Source organism: Syngnathus acus, chromosome 17, assembly GCF_901709675.1.
Source record: "Syngnathus acus chromosome 17, fSynAcu1.2, whole genome shotgun sequence".
In the NCBI taxonomy this organism is placed as follows: Eukaryota; Metazoa; Chordata; class Actinopteri; order Syngnathiformes; family Syngnathidae; genus Syngnathus; species Syngnathus acus.
In genome coordinates, this window is record NC_051102.1 from 529,679 (window position 1) to 557,620 (window position 27,942).

The 27,942-nt window shown below is 41.9% G+C and overlaps 4 protein-coding genes across 15 annotated transcripts; 3 read left to right on the forward strand and 1 right to left on the reverse strand.

Annotated features, from left to right (window-relative positions):
* The first annotated feature begins 229 nt into the window (after nt 1–229).
* zbtb41 (zinc finger and BTB domain containing 41) lies at nt 230–8,557 on the forward strand. Of its 2 annotated transcripts, none has more exons than XM_037276952.1 (11): nt 230–607; nt 1,106–2,135; nt 2,261–2,468; nt 2,590–2,662; nt 2,801–2,948; nt 4,942–5,071; nt 5,142–5,237; nt 5,333–5,439; nt 5,569–5,674; nt 5,786–5,874; nt 6,529–8,557. In XM_037276952.1, the coding sequence occupies exons 2-11, from the start codon at nt 1,115–1,117 to the stop codon at nt 7,080–7,082; spliced, it is 2,532 nt and encodes an 843-aa protein (XP_037132847.1). In that variant the 5' UTR covers nt 230–607; nt 1,106–1,114; the 3' UTR covers nt 7,083–8,557. The 2 variants fall into 2 exon arrangements, with proteins under 2 accessions (XP_037132847.1, XP_037132849.1); XM_037276954.1 differs by having other exon boundaries at nt 471–607; nt 1,079–2,135.
* LOC119137564 (complement factor H-like) lies at nt 7,170–11,132 on the reverse strand. Of its 2 annotated transcripts, XM_037276973.1 has the most exons (10): nt 10,682–11,132; nt 9,058–9,237; nt 8,790–8,981; nt 8,447–8,518; nt 8,199–8,240; nt 8,066–8,110; nt 7,823–7,984; nt 7,556–7,726; nt 7,420–7,445; nt 7,170–7,343 (listed from the first exon to the last, which is right to left on the reverse strand). In XM_037276973.1, exons 1-10 carry the CDS (start codon nt 11,019–11,021, stop codon nt 7,332–7,334), a joined length of 1,242 nt encoding a protein of 413 aa, XP_037132868.1. In that variant the 5' UTR covers nt 11,022–11,132; the 3' UTR covers nt 7,170–7,331. The 2 variants fall into 2 exon arrangements, with proteins under 2 accessions (XP_037132868.1, XP_037132867.1); XM_037276972.1 differs by having other exon boundaries at nt 7,170–7,445.
* On the forward strand, nt 11,133–25,689 carry fggy (FGGY carbohydrate kinase domain containing). Of its 10 annotated transcripts, none has more exons than XM_037276960.1 (17): nt 11,133–11,300; nt 18,466–18,681; nt 19,430–19,541; nt 19,648–19,799; nt 19,947–20,035; nt 20,169–20,284; nt 20,389–20,517; nt 21,236–21,339; nt 21,424–21,531; nt 21,791–21,852; nt 21,997–22,159; nt 22,345–22,419; nt 22,546–22,666; nt 23,081–23,175; nt 23,981–24,042; nt 24,157–24,239; nt 25,586–25,689. In XM_037276960.1, exons 1-17 carry the CDS (start codon nt 11,268–11,270, stop codon nt 25,594–25,596), a joined length of 1,731 nt encoding a protein of 576 aa, XP_037132855.1. In that variant the 5' UTR covers nt 11,133–11,267; the 3' UTR covers nt 25,597–25,689. The 10 variants fall into 10 exon arrangements, with proteins under 10 accessions (XP_037132855.1, XP_037132860.1, XP_037132856.1 ...); XM_037276962.1 differs by having other exon boundaries at nt 11,134–11,300; nt 18,472–18,681; XM_037276963.1 differs by lacking the exon at nt 11,133–11,300 and adding an exon at nt 18,119–18,241 and having other exon boundaries at nt 18,472–18,681.
* LOC119137565 (phospholipid phosphatase 6-like) lies at nt 24,651–27,722 on the forward strand. The gene is made up of 2 exons (XM_037276974.1): nt 24,651–25,442; nt 27,276–27,722. Exons 1-2 carry the CDS (start codon nt 25,070–25,072, stop codon nt 27,668–27,670), a joined length of 768 nt encoding a protein of 255 aa, XP_037132869.1. The 5' UTR covers nt 24,651–25,069; the 3' UTR covers nt 27,671–27,722.
* Nucleotides 27,723–27,942: the final 220 nt, after the last annotated feature.

The following is a 27,942-nucleotide window of genomic DNA, read 5'->3' on the forward strand; positions in this document are numbered from 1 at the left end:
TTTTTCCTTTAATTTTTTAAGCAAATATGAATGTTTTGCACTCTAGTATTTAATCAGGGGGTTGAATGTGAAAATTTTAGATGCAGTCAAGATGAGAAAATCAAAATGCAAGATTTTTTAATTTCTCATATTTTCTTTAGTCGCATGCACTATACCATGCACTGCATTTTTTTTAAACTGTTTAGACACCTCGTGTCAAAACTGACCCTGTCAGTATTTAAATAACGACTACATTTCCCAAGATTCCATAAGAGTGAAAACGGCGTCACACATCCGTCTTTGTGTGCGTCTTCCTTCGTATACGTAGAAATATATTTGGTGTATTGTAAATACAACCATTAATTTAATATGTCCTATTGTTTGTTGGATTTTACAAGTCATTACCCTTTTAAAAACAATAGTTTTCAAACACCAAATGTTGACCGACGACGTCACGATAACGCGGTCCCCGAGCCCTATGGGCGAGCTGTTTGTTACGACGTCAGTAACATTGGTAGGAAGAGGGGTGTTTTCAGACGTACAGGAAATGAGCATTCCTATTTTTGTACCCCGACAACATGAATTTACGTCCGGACACGTTTTTGTGAATACGGTCCACATATATGAGGTATGATTTTGTTGGGGGGCAAAACAAATCCCCATTGAAATGCTCATTTTCGTTAGAGCCGTGTGGTCGTATGTCAACATCTCCTTGGAGGGGGGCCCTGTGTGTCCTGCGGCTGGTAGCATCAGGGGTCCTTTAGGTGGACAACGACAGCGCTTTAATTTAACTGAAAATGGGCTGTAGCAATACTGTATAACTACCTGCAACTTATAAATAACAGTTTTTCATTGTTGGGTTAACGCCAATGACTGCGTCGTAATAATGCACCGGAGACACTCGTACAACGTCGTTCATAGCTATTGTAATGTACCCCCACCGACTTCCTCAGCATTGCATTGATTTGATTCATGCAACAGAAGGCCTAGTTTGAATTGAAATAAGTATGAATTTCCTATTGTGGTTTTAGTTTACAGTGCTGCACAATTACGCTGATCATATTATGACGTGTTTTAAATGTGTCCTTGTTTGTTTTAGGTGTTCAGATATTTTGTTGCTCTTCAGATTTAATTCATGGTATCCTCAAGCACTCCAATGAAGAAAAGAACAAGCAATTCATCACCTGCCAAACACAGCAGGAAAAGCAACGCCATGAAAAAATACCCAACAGCACCTGGCATGTCAACCAGCTCTTTAAATGCCCAAAAAGCAGCCCCACAAATCCACTTGACCATGGCGCATCACAGTCGTAACCTATTAAACTTCTTAAACGAGGATCGAACTCGACAGAGGTTCTGCGATGTGTCCGTATCCGTGTGTGGAAAGCTCTATGGTGCCCATAAAGTGGTATTGGCCCACGGGAGCAGTTACTTCCATGCTGAGCTGTCCAAGAACCCAGCCATGACCCACGTGATTCTGGATCACGTGGAGGACTCCGTTTTCCAGCACCTGCTTGCCTTGCTATACACATCGGAGTGTGTTATTGCCAAGACTGAGCTTCAGGCTGTAACTGAAGCAGCCCACTTCCTGGACATGATGGATGTATTAAAGCTGCTGTGTGAGGAAAGACTAAACAATAACCACGTAAGTGGGGACGAGACCGAGTCACTAAAGACGGCCACTCAAGGCTCAATTGATCAGCAGTTGTACATAGAAACCTCATCACAGGACCAGAGTCTGAATGACGGTCATGCACAACCGCCAAGTGAAAGCCAGAAAATGTGTGGCGATAAGGCAACTACCATGCGGAGATCTGCTCGAAGGAGGAAACCTCCAACCAAGTATGAGAAAGACTGCGTGGAGTATGTGGACAACACTGAGGAAACACAAATAACTCAATCACCAAGGGAGCAGTTTGAAGAAAGATGGAACGATGAAGAAGTCGGAGAATATAAACTGGTAGTGGATGAAACAAGTTCATCACATGTGGAAGATTTATTGGGTGAGGAGGATGAGGAAGGCCCGATTGAGGTGGGTGGCAAAGCACCAGCTGCAGGTCCCAAGTATCCTGAAGGTCTGACTCCTGTCATCACCCATATCGCCAAAAAGAAGATTCTCAAGTGCCCCAAATGCGACAAGACCTTTGATCGAGCAGGTGGGAATGATAACGTTTTTCAAGTCACTAAGTCTATAGAGACTAGACAGTTGGGAATAATTAAGGAATACGTTTATTTATGATTTATGTTTTATGACTCAAGTGGTGATTTCTGTGTCTACCAGGAAAGTATGAGAGTCACACGAGAGTGCACACAAAAGAGAAACCCTTCCAGTGTGACATCTGCCAGCAGCGCTACTCCACCAAGTCCAATTTGACGGTTCACAAGAAGAAGCACGCCAACAACGCTCCCTTGCAGATGAAAGAACACAAGTGTCCCTTCTGTAATAAATTCCACGCGAGCACAAAAACCCTTGCCAAGCATGTACGGAGGTGAGACCGGGTTCAACACCATGATTGTGTAGATGTTCAATTGTTCACCTCCGTAGTATGAGCAAGCACACTTGCCCAAATAACATGCTGGTTGATATGTTGCTCTCTTGTGACCTGCCAGATTCCACCCAGAACACCTTCAAGAGTTTGTCAGTAAAAGTAAGAAGAGGAAGACTGAAGGCTGGAAATGTCCTGTGAGGGCTGCTCTCGTTTATTATAATTTTTAAAATCATAGCTTTAGGCCTGAACTTGAGCACACCACTGTCTAGCAATAAGAAAGTACATTTAACAAAATCAAATGACTAATCTTTTTCTCTTTTTTGCTGAACCAGATTTGTCTGAAGTCTTTTACCCGCAGGACTCACTTGCAGGAACATATGATCCTGCATACCCAAGATCGTCCGTTCAAATGCGCATTTTGCGATGAGTTCTTCAGATCCAGGTTTGCCAGGCTCAAGCACCAAGAAAAGTACCACCTGGGTGAGCCCTATGAGGAAAACAAATGAGCATGAATAATTTGACTTTTAAAATATACCAATTTTCTTCACAGTTAGTACTACCGTATTTTCCGCCCTAAAAGGCGCACCGGATTATAAGGCGCACCTTCAATGAACGGCCCATTTTAAAACTTTGTCCATATATAAGGTGCACCGGATTATAAGGCGCATAAAATAGAAGCTATACTGCAACAAACTGAGGTTGACTAGGGTTGCGGTATGCATCCACTAGCCAATAACCAACGAGCCCTCTGTAAACAATCGCGTTTCTCAAACGATCTCCTATAAAATGATCGGAACTGACTAAAGTTCGATCTAACGCATTGGTACTACTTACCTATGTTTCCCTTCCATATCGATCCGTAGATTTACTCGAAACATTAACAGAGCAGCCTATTTTGACATGAAATAGCCTGGTACGTATAGCAGCTATCGTTATAGCATTAGCCATCCGCAAAGTCCCACGAGCCTCGGCTCGCAATCTCCCATGAGCCTCAGCAAAGTGTAAACAATCGCGTTTCTCAAACGATCTCCTATAAAATGATGGAACTGACTAAAGTTCGATCTAACGCATTGGTACTACTTACCTATGTTTCCCTTCCATATCGATCCGTAGATTTACTCGAAACATTAACAGAGCAGCCTATTTTGACATGAAATAGCCTGGTACGTATAGCAGCTATCGTTATAGCATTAGCCATCCGCAAAGTCTCACGAGCCTCAGCTCGCAATCTCCCATGAGCCTCAGCAAAGTGTAAACAATCGTGTTTCTCAAACGATCTCCTATAAAATGATCGGAACTGACTAAAGTTCGATCTAACGCATTGGTACTACTTACCTATGTTTCCCTTCCATATCGATCCGTAGATTTACTCGAAACATTAACAGAGCAGCCTATTTTGACATGAAATAGCCTGGTACGTATAGCAGCTATCGTTATAGCATTAGCCATCCGCAAAGTCCCACGAGCCTCAGCTCGCAATCTCCCATGAGCCTCAGCAAAGTGTAAACAATCGCGTTTCTCAAACGATCTCCTATAAAATGATCGGAACTGATTAAAGTTCGATCTAACGTATTGGTACTACTTACCTATGTTTCCCTTCCATATCGATCCGTAGATTTACTCGAAACATTAACAGTGCAGCCTATTTTGACATGAAATAGCCTGGTACCTATAGCAGCTATCGTTATAGCATTAGCCATCCGCAAAGTCCCACAAGCCTCAGCTCGCAATCGCCCATGAGCCTCAGCAAAGTGTAAACAATCGCGTTTCTCAAACGATCTCCTATAAAATGATCGGAACTGACTAAAGTTTGATCTAACACATTGGTACTGCTTACCTATGTTTCCCTTCCATATCAATCCGTAAATTTACTCGAAACATTAACGGAGCAGCCTATTTTTAAATGAAATAGCCTCGCGGGCACAACAGCTATTCGGTGACGCCCCCTGACTACAGTTGCCGTAATGTTGGGAAGCGATGCGACCTTGTAATTTACTAGTCGTACTAAAACGTACTGAAACATTTTGGCAGAGCACTGTGTACAACCAGTATGGATCAACAAATTCATCAATTGATCCATATATAAGGCGCACCGGACTATAAGGCGCACTGTCGACTTTTGATAAAAATTTTGGTTTTTAGGTGCGCCTTATAGGGCGAAAATACGGTACTTTCATTTTAAATGAAAAATTGCATGCATTTATTCAAGCAAACTATTTTAGATAAATAAAATACCTAGATTATGTTTTTAAATGTTTTTATTAAATAACTGACGAAGTAAGGATTAAATAAAATTGAATTATAAAAAAACAAATTAGCATGATTTTTAAACTTTTTTTGAAACTTGATTTATGAACGACCTGCCCCTTCTGGGGTTTTTTTTTTTTTTTAAATCAAATGTTTAATAAAAAATAGAAGTTATACAGTAGCAATTGAGCATGAATTACACCATTATCAAAATGTTCCTTTTCAGGACCTTTTCCTTGTGAAATCTGCGGACGAAATTTTAACGACACCGGGAACAGGAGGCGACACATTGAATGCACACATGGAGGGAAAAGAAAATGGACGTGCTTTGTGTGTGGAAAATCAGTAAGGGAAAGGTGAGCGAGGATGAACCTCCTGCTGACCTTTCTTTTGAATTCTGCCTTTGAAAACATTTTTCTTTTGCAGAACAACGTTACGAGAGCACATGCGTATCCACAGTGGCGAGAAGCCGCACATCTGCGGTGTCTGTGGGCAGACTTTCCGTCACAAGAGCTCATACAGGTTGCTCAAAAGAGATTTGACTTCTATTTATTGTTTTGAATTTAAATTTTCTTGCAATTAATTTCTTTGTTTTTTTGGGTTTTTTTTGCTGACAGGCTCCACTTGAGAATGCATCGTAATGACAAGCGCTATGAGTGCGACGAATGTGGGAAGACCTTCGTGCGCCATGATCACCTGACCAAACATCAGAAAACGCATTCGGGTACAAACCTTCTTACACCCCAAATATATTTCATAATGATCCTCATAATATTGCAATTGGTTTGGATCTGTTTGACATTAAACCTCTACTACTACAACAACACCAACAACGGTACCTGCATGATTCCAGGTGAAAAAGCGCATCAGTGTGAAGAATGTGGGAAGTGTTTCCGACGCCAGGATCACCTCGCGATCCACTACAGGAGTGTTCATTTGGGAGAGAAAGTGTGGCAGAAGTATGTTGTCGACATTTCTACTTTGTTTGCATTTATTATATACATATTACTCTCTCATTTGTAAACCTGTAAAACAAATGTGTAAAAAATCTATCATTCATATTCTTGTAGGTATAAAGCAGCCATGCATCAATGTGAGGTTTGCAAGAAAGAATTCAAGGGTAAATCCAGTCTGGAAATGCACTTCAGGACTCACTCAGGTAATTACTTTGTTTTTTGACCCATGAACATGAGTAGTGATTCCCAAATACTGCACATTACTGGAAATTATCCAGTTTCACCAAATTGGTCTAGAAATGATTATTGATTTACTACAAATGTCTTTATCTATTGATGCCAGCAACGTGTAACAGGTTTTTAACTTAAATATTTGTGATTCAGAATTTGCATATTTACATACTTTTTTTTTTATCCTCTGTTATTTGCTGGTAGCAAAAAAATAACCATTTGCGGTTTAGAGCTCAGGCCAGGTTGATTAAAAACATTACTTTAACGCCCTCTTGTGGCTTCATAGTGTCATTAGCTTTAATTAAATTCATTACGCGTAAATGCCACACGATTGGTTCGTTTTAATAGCGTTTGTGTAAGGTGCTTGTGTGCCATTTGGTCAGTGTGATTTCATGACAGTTTGTGTGAGGCGAGTATGGGACAGAGTGTGGATGGATGGATGGATGGATGGATGGATAGACGGACGGACGGACGGACGGACGGTGCTATTGCTATTACTAGGGTGACTCACAGTTTGTTACCGGTAGGTCTACAATAATTGCCCAGTGGTTCACTATGTAGACTCTACATAGTGAACCACTGTAGAGTATTTTAATGTTGTCATCTATTTGATGTTGCTGTGGAAGGTGAGAAACCCTTCAGTTGTCCAGAATGCCACCAGACGTTTCGGATCAAAAAGACCTTGACTAAGCACATGGTGATCCACTCGGACGTCCGTCCTTTCAACTGCCAACAGTGCAACGCCGCCTTCAAGAGAAAAGACAAGCTCAAGTATCACATTGATCACGTCCACAGCAGCCGCTTTCTTGAGCAGCCACTGGGCCAGGACAAAATGGGCCCGGATCCTTTTAGTACGGAACCCAAGTCGACACCTACGGGCATATGTGTGCCTGACTCTTTAGACCCCGTCCAAATAGCGGGTAGACCCGGGCTGGGTCAATTGGACGCTCATGCGGGCATGCAAGCTGAAGAATCGCAGCCCAATTCAGGTTACCAGAACTCAGAGCTGGCATTTTTAGAGAAATACACCCTGGTGCCCCAGTCGGTTGATATTGTTCAACCTGTGAGGCCCGATCAGATGTTAGATACCCGAGAGCAGACATACCTGGGAACGTTGCTTGGTTTAGATTCCGCTTCCTCCGTTGCAAACATCTCAAATGCGAACCAAAGTCACCAGTGAAGCGTTAGGGATTAATTTAGGTCTTGCAAAATGAAAAAGGAACAATAGTAACTTCATTCTAGAACCGCTAATAATGATAGTGGCAAATTCACTTAAGAGTGTTTATTCTGCTTATTGCAATCGTGTGCTTCAGATTGAACAAAAAAAAGGACAGCGACAGTCGCCTGCGTTATGAAAATGCTGATGTCATCGAGGGCCGACAATCCAAACATTTGAACTGTTGCGCGTTGCATCCTCAATCTTCACCTTTTAGCATGAAGTCTGATGACAAAGACAACATTTAATCAGTCAGCAAAAAAAGTCCAAAACTAATATTGAAAACAAAAGTGTCACTTACAAATTTCAGTTCCCACCAATTACAACCTGAAACAATAAAAACATGTTCAAGTTTTAGTCAGAATTGAGCATTCATATATATTCATACACTTGATTACTTAGACTATGGCATAAGATAATTTAAAAATAATGCTTACATTGGCCTAGCTTTAGTCTTCCATTGTTGCACCGCACCACTGAGTAATGATCCGTTAGCCAGTGGCTCAGCTTGACACATTCTAGTCTCACAGTCTCACCATTTTTGATATATTTAACTCCATCGTATTTTAACTGGGGGTATTGGTGGGTGTCTACGGAACAGAAGGTAGCTGTACACAAGAAGCAACAAATTAGTTAACAATAAGTTAAGTCCACTGTAGCCTTTTTTTTATGTTGTATATATATATATATATATATATAAATACCTTTGCAGGTGGGCGTTGTTGACCACTGGCTGTTAGTGTAGCAGAACACTTTGTCCGGACCCAATTGTTTGTAGAAACTGCCACATTGGTATTTCAAAAACATTGCATCCCTTTCCACAATCTCCCCATTGGTGACAACGGGAGTGGTTCCACATTGATCAACTAAAATGGTCAATTAGAATAAAATAAACTCAAATTCTCAAACATGATAATGAAACCATCAGATCATGAATGAATAACTACTTGTAGTAATTTGTGGATCAGTAGAACCGGTGTTGCCTGACGATCCTACAAAGTAAAAGGAACACACCATGAGATTACATTTATAAAGAATGAAATTAACAGTAAGTAGTAACGAGCCAGCTCAATAACTTACCCCCAATGTTTCCACTTCCAGACCCACTACTCGGTCTTCTCCCTGAATTGAAATAGGATGATGACTAAACATGGATAAATGATGTAAGCCTATCATTTTGTGCGCAACTTAGTTTAGAATCACAAAATACGTAAGGGTAATTCTTTTGGTCAAATGAATTTCTCTGTTTCAAGTTATTTCAGTGACTGTATTTTTTTCCCCCTCTTTAACAAATTGGTACCAATAATTTTGTCCATGTCGATACGTACCTCCACCTGCAGGCCTTGTTTCACTTCCAGTAGATGTTGTAGCGCTACCAGGAGTTGGCTTTGCTTGTTTGACTGTGGAATAAATAAATACATTGACAAATGAAATCTCAATTTGAGGAGAAATAGAAGTTTATGGCAGTTGCATGCTGTGGTGTCTAGTCTAGTGTTTCTCACTCATTAATGAGTCAATCTTAAGCACCACACCAAACAATATCATATAAGTATATGCTACTAAAATAATGATCTCATCAAAAATTATTCACAAATTTGCTCAGAAGTGTGGAATCTATGTCCGTTTAGTTGAACACAAAAAAAATTATATTTTCTGCTTTATTCTACTCACTGCAGGGCGGAGCGACTGACCAGGTTCCACCGATGCAAAAAATCGACTTTTTGTGGTTTCCCTCTAAATCATATCCATCTTCACATTCATACAGTATTTCAGTATCAGAAGCATACACATCTTGGCGAGGGCCCTGATTTATAATTACAGCATGGGGAATTATAGGGGGCTCATCACATGCCTGGATACTTCCTGTGAAAACAAGTCAAATGAGGGATATGTGCATTACATAATATGACAAGATCTTAAGAAAATAGGACAGACTTACGCTCACAGATTGGTACAGAGACCCATGATCCATCGACACACTGTGCTATCGCATCCCCGTCTTTGTATGAGTAGCCGGCGTCACATGTTATCCTAATTACTTTGTCGTTCTCATACCAACCCATCAAGCTTGAAGTGAATTTTGCATGAGCGATAGCTGGTGGAATGCAATTCTTGACATCTGAGTAATAAAAAAAAAAAAAAAGAACCTTTAGACTAGGGGTGTCCAAACTTTTTGCAAGGAGGGCCATATTTAGTAACGTGAAGGGGCCCGGGGGCCAATATTTGTTGTCGCTTCTCTCCCGGGGGGCAAGTGGGACGTCCAACGCTGCGCGTTCCCTTCTCTTCCGGGGGAGGGGGCGGGGGGGGTGCTAGTGGGACGTCCAACGCTGCGCGTTCCCTTCTCTTCCGGGGGGTGGGTTTGGGGTGCTAGTGGGACGTCCAACGCTGCGCGTTCTCTTATCTTTCGGGGGGGGGGGGGGGGGGGGGGGGGTTGCTAATCGGACGTCAAGCGCAGCGCGTTCGCTTCTCTCCCGGGGGGGGGGGGGGGGGGGGGCTAGTGTGACGTCAAATCAAACGCTGCGCGTTCGCTTCTCTTCCGGGGGGGGGGGGGGGCTAATCGGACGTCAAGCGCTTTGTGTGGCGGGCTCCATCTACTGTGGGAACTGAGAAGTGCTCAAGCTGTTGTGCGGGCCACATTCAATTATGTTTTCAGAATTTGCTGCGGGCCAAAACTGGACCGCGGGCCGCAGTTGGCCCGCGGGCCGTAGTTTGGACACCCCTACTTTAGACCTTAAATACAGTCAAACCTCGGTTTTCGAACGTCCCGGTTCTCGAACAAATCGGAATTCGAACCTCGCGAGATGAGCCGAAAGGACCCGAGAAAACCCGACCGCGCGGCCCGGATGCCGACTGACTCCGTTCGTTATTGTATTTTCGTTACTTTGAGGATTGTATTAACCCCGAATCATGCCTCCAAAGAAAGCAAGTGGGAGCAGTAAAGCCATCCTAAAACACAAAGACGCTCTTAAAGCAATGCGACAGTGAGCGCCCGGCGCGCTGCTGTTGCGCGATCGGACCAAATTAAGCTCCCTGCGCACTGAGGTCCACTTAAATTTTGGAAAGTACATCAGGACTTTAAACATATTTTCTAAATTTCAGCTACGACTCTGTCACAATAATGCGACCAGCGTGGTGCAGTTGCGCGGTCGGCGGCGCGCTACGGTTACGCGATCAGACAAAAATGCGCAAATAAAAAAATGCTTAACAAAAGGCGTTTTTTCTTTTTTAGGCTTGGAACGGATTACATTTTTTTCCATTATTTGTAATGGGAAAAATAGATTCGCAATTCGACCGATTCACTTCTCGAACCGCCTTCTGGAACGGATTGTGGTCGAAAATCGAGGTTTGACTGTAGTACATTTTAGTCATTATTTTAGTCATTTTTTGTTTTGTTATAACTGCATAATAAATTATGATTAGAATTAACTATCTTGTGATTTTCAATAGAATATTTTACACATTTTAGATGCACACTGTTTTTTTTTAACCTGGCCCATCTGTCCCATTAAAAAATCAGCACATACGTTCTTCCACCTTTGACATATCATTAGTCCAACACTTACCGATACATTGCGGTTGAGGGGACCATTTACCATTTTGGCATGTCGTGGTCCCCCACCAGCCATTCACTGCTGGCTTGAGTCCATTTTCACACGCATAGGGCAACACAGTTCCATGAGAATATGTTTCTTGTTGAGGAACCACATAACCTCCATTCAGAAGGGGCGCACGACAAAAGTAACTCGTTGAAACACAGCGATGTGCTCCATAGAACCAAATCAGCAAAAAACATCCAATGTACTTCTTGGACATTCCCAGCAGCACCATGATTAAAAATAATATTTTGAGTTGGTAAATGTAGTGCTGTGTGTGTGTGGTTGCGGTCAGGGTCCGTAAATGCATCTGCTTGTGACCTTCCCCATATCAGCTTGGGGATGAAGAAATAGCAAACATTACTGAGTCAAGCGTCATTTAAGGGTTACAAGTCAAAACAGAAATGTACAAACGGGTTTTTTTCTTGAGTCACGGAAAACGTAAATGTGAAATTTCCCGAATTATTCATTTGTCCAACTAATGATGACATATGTAAATAGAGGCTTGCATTGAGAAAGACAGAATTACTGGCACAAAAAAAAAAATCAATGACAGATGTTTGCACTCGGACACAGCAAGACAACAAAAGTGAGTACACCCCCTTGCATTATTGCAAATATGCTTTTCCATCTTTTCGTGTAATAATAGTGGAGAAATTACATTTGCTACAAAGTGCACAGACAGCTTGTATTACAACACAGCCATTGTCTAAATCACCTCCAACAAAAGTGAGTACACCGATAAATATTATATCTTTATACACTGAAGAAATTATACTTTGCTACAGTTAAGTAGTCAAATCATCACATTGAAACCAATGTCCTACATCAAAAGAGGAACAATTCGGGCCTAACTGGTAAGATGTGGGAAAACAATAACATTTTGAGAGGATCGTAACAAAAGTGAATTAAATTGCTTTTTGACTCAGTTGATTATGTAAGGTGAAATCTAAACTTCAAGTGCACAAATTAGTCTCGTGTTTGTGTATATACGTATATACAGTCAAACCTCGGTTTTCGAACGTCCCGGTTATCGAACAAATCGGAATTCGAACAAAAAATCTGAGATTTTTTTTGCTTCGGTTGTCGAACAAAATTCGGAGGTCGAACCTCGCGAGATGAGCCGGGAGGACCCGAGAAAACCCGACCGCGCGGCCCGGATGCCGACTGACTCCATTGTTATTGTATTTTCGTTACTTTGAGGATTGTATTAACCCCTAATCCTGCCTCCAAAGAAGGCAAGTGGGAGCAGTAAAGCCATCCTAAAACACAAAGACGCTCTTAAAGCAATACGACAGTGAGCACCCGGCGCGCTGTGATTGCGCGATCGGACTAAATTAAGCTCCCTGCGCACTGAGGTCCACTTAAACTTTGGAAAGTACATCAGGACTTTAAAAATATTTTCTAAATTTCAGCGACGGCTCTGTCACAATAATGCGACCAACGCGGTGCAGTTGCGCGGTCGGCGACGCTCTACGCTTGCGCGTTCGGTGGTGCGCTGCAGTTGCGCGATCGGACAAAAATGCGCAAATGAAAAAATGCTTAAAAAAGGCGTTTTTTTTAGTCTTGGAACGGATTAAATTTGTTTCCATTATATGTAATGGGAAAAATAGATTCGGAGTTCGACCGATTCGCTTCTCGAATCGCCTTCTGGAACGGATTGTGGTCGAAAACCGAGGTTTGACTATATAGTATAAATATATATATATATATATATACGTATATATATATACGTATATATATATGTTTGTGGACTTCAGCTCGGCGTTCAACACCATCGCTCCTGACATCCTCCAACAGAAGCTCATCCAGCTTGCGGTGCCTGCCTCCACCTGTCAGTGGATCACCAGCTTCCTGACCAACAGGAGACAGCGTGTGAGGCTGGGGGGCATCACATCTGACACCCGGACCACCAATACTGGAGCCCCTCAGGGGTGCGTCCTCTCCCCACTGCTCTTCTCTCTCTACACCAACAATTTCTCCTCAGGTGACTCTCCTGTGAAACTCCTGAAGTATGCTGACGACACCCCTCTCATCGGACTGATCCAGGACGGTGATGAGACTGCGTACAGACAGGAGGTGGAGCGGCTGGTCCACTGGTGCAGCCAAAACCACCTGGAGCTGAACCCGCTCAAGACCGTGGAGATGACAGTGGACTTCAGGCGAGACCCTTCACCACCTTTACCCCTCACTATCCGCAGTAATACTATTCTCTCCACAGACACCTTCAAGTTCCTGGGAACCACAATCTCTCGGGACCTGAAATGGACCGGCCACATAGACTCTGTCCGGAAGAAGGCCCAGCAGAGGCTGTACTTCCTGAGACAGCTCAAGAAGTTCAACCTGCCGCGAGAGCTTCTGAAAACCTTCTACACTGCCATCATCCAGTCTGTCCTTTGCACCTCCATCACTGTCTGGTTTGGATCGGCCTCCAAACAAGACAAGCACAGACTGCAACGGACAATCAGGACTGCAGAAAAGATAATTGGAATTAGGGCTGTGGACTCGGTCGGATTTTTGCTCCGAGTCAGAGTCCGAGTCCGAGTCCGGCCTCTTGACCATGAGTCCGAGTCCGGCTGTCCATTTTTTCTGTTAATTCATGTGACTGGTTAGTCTTTATTCAAGGCTAATTTAGATCAAAATCTAAATAATTACAACAGTTTTGTGATGGCTTTGTCTTTATTAAACATATAAACGAATACAATAAACAGATACTTTCAAGTTTTAATCATTAATTACACCATTATAGCTCAGACATTTATCTAAACACAAATAATTAGTGACGACCCCTTATTTGGAAAGCGAAAAACCCATGTCGTACGGCGTCAGCACTATGTTGTTTTCAATAAAAACATGAACTCACGTTTGCGTCAGTCAATTTTAATTTTTATAAAGGATTATTCTCATTTGATGTCTTTAAATTCATCCGCGTTCTGCCATTGAAGCGGGGTGCATTCAAAGACCAGTCGTACAGACGGAACACTCATTCACTTCACCAAAACGCAACAATATAATTACGTGAGCTCTTTGCATAAACCTCGATGCAAAGAAACTCCTCTTTTTGGGTACAGGCTACAAGGAGTATATATTACAAAGGAGACTTTATACTTAATTGTGATCATCATTCATCCATCCATCCATTTTATTTTATTACTCAGGTATTTTCAAAGCAAATTAATATTGTTGCATTTATTAATTTGCTTTAACATGACAGCGCAATATAATTAAAAGCTGACACGATAGCAATGTCAAACGTGTTCATTTAAGAAAAAGCCACACACGTTTTGTGATCAAATCTTTCATAACGAGAATGATTTGAGTGAATTGATTTTACAATTTTTATCCCCCCTCCCCACCATCTGTCACTTTGCTTGGGACAAAAGGAGCCTTCAGAACTGAAATTTCTTCTCAATTATTCATTCAAATCAATTCACTCAAATCATTCTCGTTATGAAAGATTTGATCACAAAACGTTTCCGTCTGTACGACTGGTCTTTGAATGCACCCCGCTTCAATGGCAGAACGCGGATGAATTTAAAGACATCAAATGAGAATAATCCTTTATAAAAATTAAAATTGACTGACGCAAACGTGAGTTCTTCATGTTTTTATTGAAAACAACATAGTGTTGACGCCGTACGACGCCGTACGACATCGGTTTTTCGCTATAATTCGGTATAATCTTAATCTTTAATAATTCGACCAGCTCAGTGGCCTAGTGGTAGAGTGTCCACCCTGAGACTGGAAGGTTGTGGGATCAAACCCCGGCCGGGTCATACCAAAGACTATAAAAATGGGACCCATTGCCTCCCTGCTTGGCACTCAGCATTAAGGGTTGGAATTGGGGGGTTAGATCACCAACTGATTCCCGAGCGCGGCACTGCTGCTGCTGCTCATAGCTCCCCTCTCCCCCAGGGGATGGATTAAAATCACACGGGGATGGGTTAAATGCAGAGGACAAATTTCACCACACCCAGGTGTGTGTGTGACGATCATTGGGACTTTAATCTTTAACAATTCGAGGTAGTCCACCCTCACCCAAAGTTAAGGTTTCATGGGAATATTATTGTCATAATTGTCTGGACCATATATGATAATTGTTTAATGGTAGTTATTGATAGATCTTGAAGATGTCAAGTTATAGGTGCATAAGACTATGTTGTTCACGCATATAGCACGTTCATTGTAAGAGGGGAAGAGATGTTGTGTATTTTGGGCTAACTCAAATTCCGTAGTAGAAAAACCCCGGAAGTGGGATGGGCATTCTGTGTTGTTCTGGTACGCCCTGTGAACGCACTGTGAGTAAGGAATAAAGCAGTTATCATTCACGTCGTTGTCCGACCTATTCTTGCTATCTAAGAACCTGGAAAATAGTAAGGATATAACATATATCACGGGTCATTACGACGAGTTTGGGGGAGTTTTCACTGCTTCTTCCAACTCCTACCGCGCTGACTGTAACCTGACACTCTCTGGCTGCGTCTTGCCTCTTTTTTTTATTGTCGGACTCGGTGGACTCGATCAAAATCAGCACCGAGTCTGAGTCCGAGTCCGGCAAAAACATGACCGAGTCCGACCGAGTCCGAGTCCCCGAGTCCGAACCGAGTCCACAGCCCTGATTGGAATCAACCTCCCATCTATCCAAGACTTGTACCTCTCCAGGACCAGGAAACGTGCAAGGAACATCTCTACAGACCCTTCTCACCCAGGTTGCAGTCTGTTTGAACTACTCCCCTCCAGACGGCGTTATAGAGCTCGGTACGCCAAAACCAGCAGACACAGAGACAGCTTCTTCCCCCAGGCTGTTGCTCTGATGAACTCACACCACTCTTAGAGTCTCAGAGTCATTACTGTGCAATAACATCCTGCTCTTTTTTGAATTTGTCTACACTGTTTGTACTATGTGTCCTCTCTGCATCCATTGCAGCCTGGTCATCCTGGAAGAGGGACCCTCCCATCTGTGGTCTCTTCACAAGGTTTCTCAGTTCCCCTAGCTGGAGTTTTGAGTTCTTCCTTGCCCTCTTGGGAGTTTAAGATCAGGGGATGTTTGAGAATATTTGCCATTTTTCACATGTCTTGAGTGTTAGTCACCTAAATGTTGAACAGAGGCTGTGATTTACCGAAGTCAAATTCCTTGTTTGGCACGCTCAAACATGGCGAATAAAAACTCTTGAATCTTGAATATACGTATATCACATCACAAGATAGTTGATTTTCATCATAATTCATTATGCAGTTATAACAAAACAAAAAATGACAATGATTAAAATGTACTATAAGGTCTAAAGGTTCTTTTTTTTATTACTCAGATATCAAGAATTGCATTCCACCAGCTATCGCTCATGCAAAATTCACTTCAAGCTTGATGGGTTGGTATGAGAACGACAAAGTAATTAGGATAACATGTGACGCCGCGCTACTCATATAAAGACCGGGATGCGATAGCACAGTGTCAATTGATCATGGGTCTGTACCGATCTGTGAGCGTAAGTCTGTCCGATTTTCTTACGATCTTGTCCTATTATGCAATGCATATACAGGACTGTCTCAGAAAATTAGAATATTGTGATAAAGTTCTTTATTTTCTGTAATGCAACTAAAAAAACAAAAGTGTCATACATTCTGGAGTCATTACAAATCAAATGAAATATTGCAAGCCTTTTATTATTTTAATATTGCTGATTATGGCATACAGCTTAAGAAAACTCAAATATCCTATCTCAAGATATTAGAATATTTCCTCAGACCAAGTAAAAAAAAGATTTATAACAGCAAAACAAAATCAAACATTTGAAAATGTCCATTAATGCACTCAGTATTTGGTTGGGAATCCTTTTGCACGGATTACTGCAACCTATGCGGCGTGGCATGGAGGCGATCAGCCTGTGGCATTGCTGAGGTGTTATGGATGCCCAGGATGCTTCAATAGCGGCCTTTAGCTCATTTGTATTGTTGGGTCTGGTGTCTTTCAGCTTCTTCTTCACAATACCCCACAAATTCTCTATGGCGTTCAGGTCAGGGGAATTGGCAGGCCAATCGAGGACAGTAATGCCATGGTCAGTACACCATTTACTGGTGGTCTTGGGACTGTGGGCAGGTGCCAGATCATGCTGGAAAATAAAATCATCTCCATAGAGCTTTTCAGCAGATGGAAGCATGTAGTGCTCTAAAATTTGCATTTACTTTGGACTTGATGAAACACAGTGGACCAACACCAGCAGCTGACATGGCTCCCCAAACCATCGCTGACTGTGGGAACTTCACACTGGATTTCAAGCAACTTGGATTTTGCTACTCTCCAGCCTTTCTCCAGACTCTGGCGCCTTGACTTCCAAATTAAATACAAAACTTGCTTTCGTCTGAAAAGAGGACTTTGGACCACTCTGGAACTGTCCAGTGCCTCTTTTCCATAGCCCAAGTCAGACACTTCTTCTGTTGTCTTGAGTTCAGAATTGGCTTGACCATGGGAATAAGGCTATTGTTGGCCATTTCCCGGACACGTCTGTGAACAGTGGCTTTTGATACCTGGACTCCAGCTTCAGTCCACTGTCTTTGAAACTCCCCCAAATTCTGGAAGCAACTCTTCTTCACAATGCTGTTAAGGCTGCGGTCATCTCTCTTGGTTGTGCAGCGTTTCCTGCCACATTTCACCCTTCCAACAGACTTTTTGTGGATGTGCTTTGAAACTGCACTCTGTGAACAACTTGCTCTTTGAGAAATTTCTTTTTGTGTCTTACCTTCCTGATGGAGGGTGTCAATGATGGTCCTCTGGACAGCAGTCAGATCAGCAGTCTTCCCCATACTTGTGATTTAGTTTACTGAACCAAGCTGAGTGTTTTTCAAGGCTCAGGAAACCCTTGTAGGTGTTTCGAGTTAATTAGACGATTCAAGTGATTAGTTGAATACCCTACTACAGGGGTCTCAAACTCCAGTCCTCGGGGGCCGCATTCCTACGTTTTCCAAGTTTCCCTCGTTAAACACACCTGATTCAATTATCAGGCTCCTGCAGAACGTGAGGATGAACTGATCATTTGAATTCGGTGTGTTTAACGAGGGAAACTTGGAAAACATGTAGGGATGCGGCCCCCGAGGACTGGAGTTTGAGACAGTTAGAGACCCCTGCCCTACTAGTATACTTTTTCATGATATTCTAATATTTTGAGATAGGATATTTGAGTTTTCTTAAGCTGTATGCCATAATCAGCAATTTTAAAATTATTAAAGGCTTGCAATATTTCAGTTGATTTGTAATGAATCCAGAATGTATGACATTTTTGTTTTTTTAATTGCATTAAAGAAAATAAAGACCTTTATCACAATATTCTGAATTTCTGAGACAGTCCTGTACATACAAAATATACAGCAAGTAAATACGATTGAGCGCTTGATGCGCTGCGCAAATTGCTGCTTTTTGGCCTCTTTCGCTTTCCGTTCTCCAAGAGTGTCCCAAGCAGAAGGCGCGTTTCTTCTGGCAAAAAAAACAGCAACAACAACGAAAAGGCGAAAACTACAGCAAGTTTCAATCACTGGGTGAGTTCGGCAATGCTGTGTCTATGGATAAACTATAATTTAAACTTTCTAACTTACGTCCAATTTATCTGCTACTGACGCTGCTGCACCGAAAGCATTGCTTTAGTCTGCAAGAACTCGATTCATACATATGTACCGCGGAGAAACGCGTTATGTGTTTTTTACACATGTTTTTGCTAATATGTGGACACTTGCAATGTAACCGTTTTTAAATCTATGTGGAGGTGCAGAAGGCTGTGTCCTCCCTCATGGCTGATTCGGCTGAAGTCTTCTATGTCGGAGTGGATGTGGGCACTGCCAGTGTGAGGGCTGCTCTCGTGACCAGAGACGGTCATTTGAAGACCTCTGCTCAGGAGCCCATTACCATCTGGGAACCTCACAGTGACCATTATGTACAGTCTTCTTCTGAGATTTGGGAGAAATGCTGCTCCGTTGTCAAGGTAGAAGCGAGGATTGCAATACGAGGATGACTAATAAAGAGGTGCGAAATAGACTACATCAATTGTATGGAGGAAGAGTGGGATTCAATAATAGTGTTAATTCACGACGCAAAGGGGAACACGAGCAAGTGTGCCGAAATGAAATTAAAAGAAAATTGTGAAATAAATATAAAATAGTTAATTATAGGTTGAAATCACCCAAAATAATGAAATAAATACCTTGTAGTACAGGGGTGCCAAAGCTTTTTCAGCTCGCGAGCTACTTTTGAAATGACCAAGTCACAAAGATCTACCCACTAAAAAAAAATTTTTTTTTATAAATACATGTCATTGTGAAAAAAAAGTCCTACTCCCATTCCCTATGAAAGTGATACTTCTTACTATGGCCAGCTGCCCCACTCATTTTTATACCCTTTCTTAAGTTTAAGAGAAAAAACAGGGTTCTGACAATTGGAGGGAACTCGCGAGCTAGCGTGTTTGTGTTGTGTTGTTAGCGCCGTTGTTTGTACACGCGTCAAGTGCGAAAAAAAATAAAAACATTTTAATATCACGCGATCGACCAATAGTGGCTTGGCGATCGACCGGTCGATCGCGATCGACGTATTAGGGCACCCCTGTTGTAGATCAATAATGAAACATATAAATAGCGAAATAAAGTCAAATAAAATAAATAATGAAATAAATTAATCATAATATTTTGATACTCTTGGTCATTCATCCAACTGACAATTTTGTCTGTTTTGATCAGAAAGTGACACGGGGTGTGAACAAGAAACAGGTGAGAGGGGTCGGTTTTGATGCTACCTGCTCCCTTGTGGTGTTGGACCAAAGCTTCCAGCCTGTAGCAGTTAATCAGGATGGTAACGTTATTTCACCCCATCATGCGTCGAATGTCATGTCATCACCCATCCTAATATGGCAAGACAACAATAACAACCGCAGTGTGAGTCTTTCCTCGTTATCCAGGAAACAATCTGAGAAATGTGGTGATGTGGATGGACCATCGTGCTGCTGAGCAAGCTGCTCGTATCACAAGCGCAGGCCACAGCGTCCTAAGTAGGGTTGGAGGGGTCATGTCACCTGAGATGCAACCACCTAAATTACTCTGGCTCAAAGAGGTGAGCAGAAGTGCAATGATTTAGTTGAGTATTCTTTTGTGAAATTCTCTTTTCTCCCACACGTTCTTGATGCGCAGATTTCTTCATGCTTGTAATCGCACACTTGTGTTGTGCCTTTTAACAATATTTGTCTTCCCACTTCTGCAGAACCTATGGGAAAATTGCTGGAACAAAGCTGCTCACTTTTTTGACCTGTCAGACTTTCTTTCATGGAAGGCCACTGGCTCATTGACCAGGTTTGTATATACACAGATATAATTATGATGGAATTGATTTATGTAATAAGCCTTTATTAATCCTGTGCTGGGGAAATTCTAGTTTTATGGAAAAGCTGCAGATGCTATTTCTACTTTCTTTTTGGTTTAACAGATCCCTTTGTACTCTGGTATGTAAATGGACATATTGTCCCCCTGAGGGTTGGGATGTGAGTTTTTGGACTTCAATAGGATTGGAGGATCTGACTCAAAACAACTTTTCCAAAATAGGTACATTAAAAAAAGTATAATATCAACAATAAAACTGTCCAGTTTTTTTATTTATTTGAAGTTAGTTTGATTTCTAGTTAAATAATTGATTGTTTGTCTTCCAGGCAGCATGACGTGTTCTCCCGGTAGTCCTCTTGGGGATGGGCTGACTCAGGGGGCAGCAGCAGATTTGGGTCTAGATCCAGGAACTGCTGTGGGGGCTTCGCTTCTTGACGCTCATGCTGGTGGCCTTGGTATCTCATGCTGAACACATTTTTTTCTGCTTGTTGTTTTTCTACAACTGTAATAATAATAATAATAATAATCCATCCATCCATTTTCTGAACCGCTTAGAATAAACTTTATTTGTATAGCACCTTTCATACAAGAAATGCAGCTCAAAGCGCTTTACAACAATGAAAGAAAAACATGAATACATAAAAACAAAACATTAATGTATGCATACACAATTAATAAAGTGAGTTTAAAATAGGAGCACGCTTTAATAAAATAAAGAATATATCTTTAAGAAAAGGTAAAAAATAAAATAAAGATAAAGATAAAATTAGGCTTAAAATGAAATTTACAAAACGTAATTAGTTAAATGCTCGGGTAAAGAAATGAGTTTTAAGTTTTGTTTTGAAAATATCTAGCGACCTGGCCTCCCTGATACCTATTGGCAGTGTGTTCCATAGTTTGGGGGCGTAATTAACAAAGGCTGCATCACCGATCTTCTTTCTGCTGTTGCTGGGAGCCTCCAATAAACCAGCAGCAGATGATCGCAGGGTTCTTGGAGGTATATAGCTAACAAGAGAGTTTGCAATGTAGCTTGGTCCCTGCCCGTTGAGGGCTTTGTATAGAAGGAGAAGGACTTTAAAATCAATTTTAGACCAAAACAATAACGCGACACCTAACGATTTTGTGACATATGGATCGTTGTTCTATGATGAGTCACTGGCTTTGTTTCTCCAGGTATGATTGGAGCAGACGTAAAAGGCTTTCGACTGCCATGTGAGAACCAGCCGATCACCACGCGCATGGCCATGATCTGCGGGACATCATCTTGTCACATGGCGGTGAGTCCGTGTTACTCCGTTGATGTCGTTTCTTTTAAACCTTTCATTTTTATGTTTATTTTTGACATTTTTTACTTTCACCAGATCAGTGAGCAGCCGTTGTTTGTGCCAGGAGTGTGGGGTCCCTACTTGTCTGCCATGGTACCGGACTTGTGGCTTAACGAGGGAGGACAGAGTGTCGCGGGACGTCTGGTCAGTCTATTCTGCTGTGTCGCTCCTTGAATGTCCTTGAATTAGTCATTCATTGAGCCCAGCAGATAAATTCCACTGCAATGTATCCTGTCCGACAAAATCCGATAGTAGATAAGGTTAAACACTATTTTACTCATAATTGGATGTTAGCTAGGTGTTTTTTTTTTGTTTTTTTTTTAAACAGAAAATCATGCATCCAATGTTTGCATTTCTTATTGTCATCATGTGACGTTCTCTTTACACAAACTTTCTCCTCCAGATTGACCACATGGTGAACGGTCATGTCGCTTACACGCAGCTCCAGGAAAAGGTGCGGCAGAGGTTAGTCGATGATTTGAGGATTTGGCTCTTCAAAAATATCTGAAACACGTTAGCCAACACATGATAATATGATAATGAAGCAAGACGAAAGCAACTCCTACCATGATCCCAAATGAATTTTTGGGATATTTTTCTTTTTCTCAGTTGTTATACCTCAGGTGGCGGCATCTACAGCTATCTGAACAGCCACCTACGTCTAATGGCTTCATCGTGTTCAGCCGTTGACTTGCTGGGCTCGAGTCTTCACGTGTGGCCAGACTTTCACGGGAACAGGTCACCATTGGCTGACCCCACCCTAAGGGGCATGGTGAGTCCAAATTTTTTTGGGCCTTACTCGTGAAATGCACACAAGCCATTGCAAAGCCAGAAAGAATTGGAATTCAGTCTGATCTTCATCACCAAAGCAACTAGCAGTTTGGAACAGATTGTGTTCAACCTTAGAGGCTCCACGACTGTTTAATTGTGTGTAATGGAGTGATGACCCTTTTACAGGTGGTGGGATTGTCTCTTTCTCAAACTCTGGATGATTTGGCTTTACTCTACTTGGTGACCATACAAGCTCTGGCGGTCAGTCCACTGCTTTTTTTGTTTGTTTCACATGACCGACGCTGAGACTTTCGCTTACCATTTGACGAGTAACGATTTTTTTTATGTACTTCCTTGTTTTCGCACTGTATCCTTTTCTATTTTCAGCTTGGTACTCTGCATATACTGGAGGCCATGAAAGAAGCTGGCCATGACATTAAGACCATTTTTTTATGTGGAGGATTGAGCAAGAACAGCTTGTTTGTGCAGACTCATGCCAACGCAACAGGTACAAAGTGCAAACAAGAGACCATGACATGGTTTTGTATTTGGAAACAGCAACTATTTGTATCACAAAATAAATGTGCACAGCACTCTAAAAGTATTGAGACGGTTCCTTTAGTTTTGCTCTCGTCCTCATAGTCAGTTTAAAAATTGAAACTGAGCAACGCTGTGTGTTGTTCCAATAATCAATATAGCAAGATAAAACAAAATAAAACTTGCTCAAATGACAAACTGGAAGAATTGTAACAAAATGTGTTGTCGTCAGAGTTTATCAGATCCAGGTCGCTTGTCTCATATTTGTCTTTGGATGTGTAATCTAAATGTTTTCAGTCCACAGCAAATATGGACTTGAGCATGATTTCCTGCTAAATTTTCATGGTACTAAATACTGTTATTTAAATAATTTGGCCACTTTAAGGGTTGCCTGTGGTGTTGCCTGAACAGACCGAGGCTGTATTGGTAGGAACAGCAATTCTTGGAGCGTGTGCATCCCATGACCATGGCACTATACAGGTGGAACACACGCATGCACGCACGCACACATACACGCACGCACGCACGCACGCACGCACGCACGCACGCACGCACGCACGCACTCACTCACTCACTCACTCACTCACTCACTCACTCACTCACTCACTCACTCACTCACTCACTCACTCACTCACTCACTCACTCACTCACTCACTCACTCTCTGAAGCGCTGATTCGTCACTTCATTACCACTACCCAAAACACAAATATTATAGCACATCAGGGACGTGCGGTCAGAGGAGGCAAGGGAGGCGTACCCTTTTTCCTTTTAATTTCAATAATTTTGAATCATTTTGAACCAAACGTCAGGGCCTCCACAGTCGTGAACCTCACCGCACGTCACTGTAGCACATTGCATTATTTCACTTTTTACCCCCACAGAAGAAAGTCAGATTTCTGCACAGTGTGCTTATGACCCAAGATGCTGACTAATCTTTTTGCCCGGTCAAATTATCATCCCTGTGATCTTCCAGCAACAGATCTCATACCACCAGAGAATGATGAGCCTTTAAGCCAGATACACTAAAAATAAGACATTATTATTTGGACTAGGCTGCACCTGTCAAGCCCCTCTTCCAAAGGCGAGTGCAGCAGACAGTTGTTGCGTCTGATCTGCCCGCCGGATTGTGCAGCTTTAGAGTGCAGGGAGGCCGTGCCCGTGCTCTGCATAAGTCACGAGAGAGGCTGTGCACCGCTTAAGCACTGTAGCCCGATTCTTTCTCCAACTGGCTCATGTTTGGGCCTGAAAGTGCATAACATGATTTGTTGTTCATTATTACTTTAGGAGGCGATGGTGAAAATGGCTAAAGTGGGAAAAGTTGTTGAGCCTGATCACAGCCTTCAGAGGTAAGGTGAAACTTGGACATCATGATTTTCTTCCTTATTAGTCAGTTAAGTGATCCAACAAATATGAAATAATTCCAACCATCAAACATGGAATAAATATCATCTCTTTTGCAGATTTTACCAAAGAAAGTACCAAGTGTTCCGGTGCCTTGTTGCCCACCAGAGGGAGTACCAAGCCCTCATGAACACTTTTGGGACAGAGTGAAACGCACTGTAATTGGGAGCAGAAGCAATTGTCTTGAAAAAAAGAAAAATGTCTCACTCAACCAGTCCACAGCAAAACAATTTCAGGTCCCTGTCACCCCCTAAAAAACATCTTGTTAGGATACAAGGTGATAAAATATACCTTGTATATTACTTTAGGAGGCAATGGTGAAGATGGCTAAAGCGGGAAAAGTTGTTGAGCCTGATCACAGGCTTTTTTTCATGATATTTCAATAAAGTTGAGCTGACCTACTTTTCTATGTTTCGTTGTTGTTTGTTTGTTTGTTTGTTTTGTTTTAAATAGAGCTGTTTTATCAAATGTGATTTACAAAATTATTGAAAAATTACCATTATTGTTTGTAGAAATGCAGGCATACTATTTATTTACAGATGAGCTACTATCATCTCCAGGTTCATAGGTCAGATTCCTTGTCATTTTCTTTTGGGTTGTCTGTAAGGAGAGAAAAACTGGAATTGCGTTAAAAAAAAGACCTTGTCAGAATACGAAGTGATACATTGTTTTATTAATGTGCATGTGTAGGCAAATCCGGTGTCCTGCATGTTTTCTATGACTCCCTGTTGCAACACATCTGATTGAAATGGTCATATACTGTAATGAACAAACTGCAGAAGCAGGATAGCAATCCTCCTACCTCCCTCGAGGACCGTGGATTTGCCTAACGGATGGGTGGATGGATGGATAGACTGTGTGTGGGATCATGTGACCACCGCGGTCTGTGTTGCGACTCAGCACATGTGACACATGCAGGTGCTGGTTGACGCATGGGGTGCTGCTTGATATCCGAGGACACCAAACGAAAAAATGTCCTCAGCCGTGTCCAGACGGAATAGCTGCCGTGGAAGTCAATGTGGAACTCGATCATCATCATCATCATTGGAATGTAGACGTCGGGCCTCCAATTGTTCCTACTTAGCAACAAGTGAGGAGCTTTCCGTCAGCTTGAGCCAACCGATAGTCACCATTACGCTGCGCTTCTTTTTGGCCATCGACCTGTGGTTGTCCAAACGATTCGGTGTGTGCGCCTGTGAGGATTCATCCTGGGGTGGCATACGACCCCTAGTGAGGTTGGTGGAGTTCTCCGGGCATGTTATCCCCTGGCTCATCGGCACTCTCTACGCTCTCCTCTGTGGGCAAACTGTGCCCGAGCAGGAAATCATGCTCAATTTGGCCCTGGGTGAGTTTTTTTTGTTTTGTTTTTTGTAATACTATCATTTGCATAATTACGCACAATAGAGGTGGCAAACATTCCATGCTGTACTTATAGCGTGTGCAAATAACTACATTTAAAAAAGACTGATAAAAGTACAAGTATTTGTTCAACTCTATAAGTAGAAGTAAAAAAAAGTACATTTGGAAATGTACTTAACTTGAATATAAAGAAATCTGCACACAAATGAACTTTCCTCTTGCATGATGCAAAAGTGTGCAGGTTTACATTTCCAAGATGTAGAAAAACACCAATCACTAAATGTATTGTCAAAATACTTCACAGTTTAGTTGACTTTGCTGTGCCTGTGGAGTGTCAGCCTACAGCTCAGTGTGTGACAGGAAAAAGTCAGTCCAGTCATGGAAAATTGTTCTCTGAGCTGGCACCACTCGAGTCACTGAGTGATATGCACACAGCACAAGTGATGCTTTATTTGCATGTGTAGATTATTTTGGATGACAGACAAAATCCACTGGTCGGCCTATTGTCCTGCGAAGAAATGCCAGAGCTATTCTGGGTATGCCATACTGGAGTGACTGTGTTTTGGAAATAACCATCCTCTTGTTTTACTCTTGGGAGGAAATCATTTTAAATCCGGTAGAAATGATTTGCATGCACACATTTAAGTTTGGCAAAGTCGTTTACATTTGACATTTAATGGTATTTGACTTCAGCATATTTTTAATAATCACAATCTTAATTGTTTTAGGGAAAAAAATACATAAGACACAAACAAGGAATTTGAATTAGTATGACTGAATGTATAACAAACAAATCTCAATTACTATAAATACAAAAAAATTCAAATCTCTCTCTCGCTCTCTCTAGCTCCCTCTCCTTTCTCTCGAATATTAACATCAATAATAATAATAATTATAATAATATATAATAATAATTATTATTATTATTGTAACAATAATAATACCGTAATTTTCCATGTAAAATACGCCCCCGTGCATAATACGCACCCTAAAAATGGCATGTCGATGCTGGAAAAAAGCCTGTACCCATGTATAATACGCACCCAAATTTTGACTCTTAAGTCCGTAAACGTAAAATTATTTCAGAAAAAAGATCATCTTCGGGAACAACCGGATGTTATTCTGCCGGTCAGTATCACTGCGGATGCGCTAGCAAACTCGATAGCGAAGAAATGTTTCGGATTTGTGTTGGGTACATTGTGACAGCAAACGAGCAGGTGATCGAGCAAGCGTCTGATACGAGAGCATTGTGTTCGTATGGAGCGTGTTTGAAGTGAACAGCAGAGAAGAAAGGAACAAAGCAAAGTGTTGTGAAATAAAATGTGACCTGTAATACGCATTTAGGTAGAGAACTGAGCTCTCGCTCTTTATATAGCTGACGTGTCTTGCGCATCCGTTCTGCGCATCTGTAATGGCGGCCTCCGTATGATATCCGGTTTGCGATGGAGATTAAAAAACAAACAATATTTGACAATAACACACCATCAAGGATTGCACCATCGCATCAAACGATGTGTCGTCAATTATGAATTTTACTGACTAAGTGTGTTGGGCAGGATGGCTGAATGCGATGCGCGATTGACAACAAACAAGAAGAAAGGTGATTTCAAATTTTATTTCGAGGGAGATTTTCTTCAAAAATTGTTGTACTCATGCATAATGCGCACCCCAGATTTTAGGACAATAAATTAGTTAAAATTTGCGCATTATGCATGGTAAATCACGGTACTACATTTAATTTTGAATTCACTATACATTTCAGAAAAATTTCAAAGTGCCAAATTGGCCATTAAAATGCAATCTTTTTCCATCATCTCAGCACTCCTTTTAGATCTGCTTTTGGTCAGACTCGTCAAGACTGCGATCAGACGTCGAAGGCCATCCCAGAACCGCACAGACCTCTTCTCCACTTTCTTCATCGAGCGCTACTCCTTCCCCTCAGGCCACGCCACACGAGCGGCAATGTGCGCCCGCTTCCTGTTAGCCCAACTGGTCGACACTAACTCCATGCGAGTGTTAGTCTTGGGATGGGCCGGCCTGGTGAGCATGTCCCGACTGCTCCTGGCCCGCCACTATGTGACAGATGTGGGCTTTGGTTTGCTCATGGGTTACTGCCAGTATGACCTTGTGGAAAGGTTATGGGTGACTTGGGACTGCCTGCAGGATCTGCTGTTGATGAGGCTGCAGGAAAGACTTAACAAGGTTTATGGGTGACTGTGGATGGCCAGTTGGACACATTAAAAATAAAGACCATTTGTCTTATGTGTTTGTTTTCTCTTTTTTAAGGCTCTTATTTGATCTCTTAGGTTGCAGGAGTGTATTTGGTTTAGTGTAATCTAACCACAGCAATTGAAGTAACTCAAAATTAGCAGTGATGACACTGTGCATTTGTTTAAAAAATAAACGATATTTTGATTCAAAACGTGGGACACGATCTGTATTTTATTAGGAACTGTCCACACATTAATTACTGAAATGGTTCATGT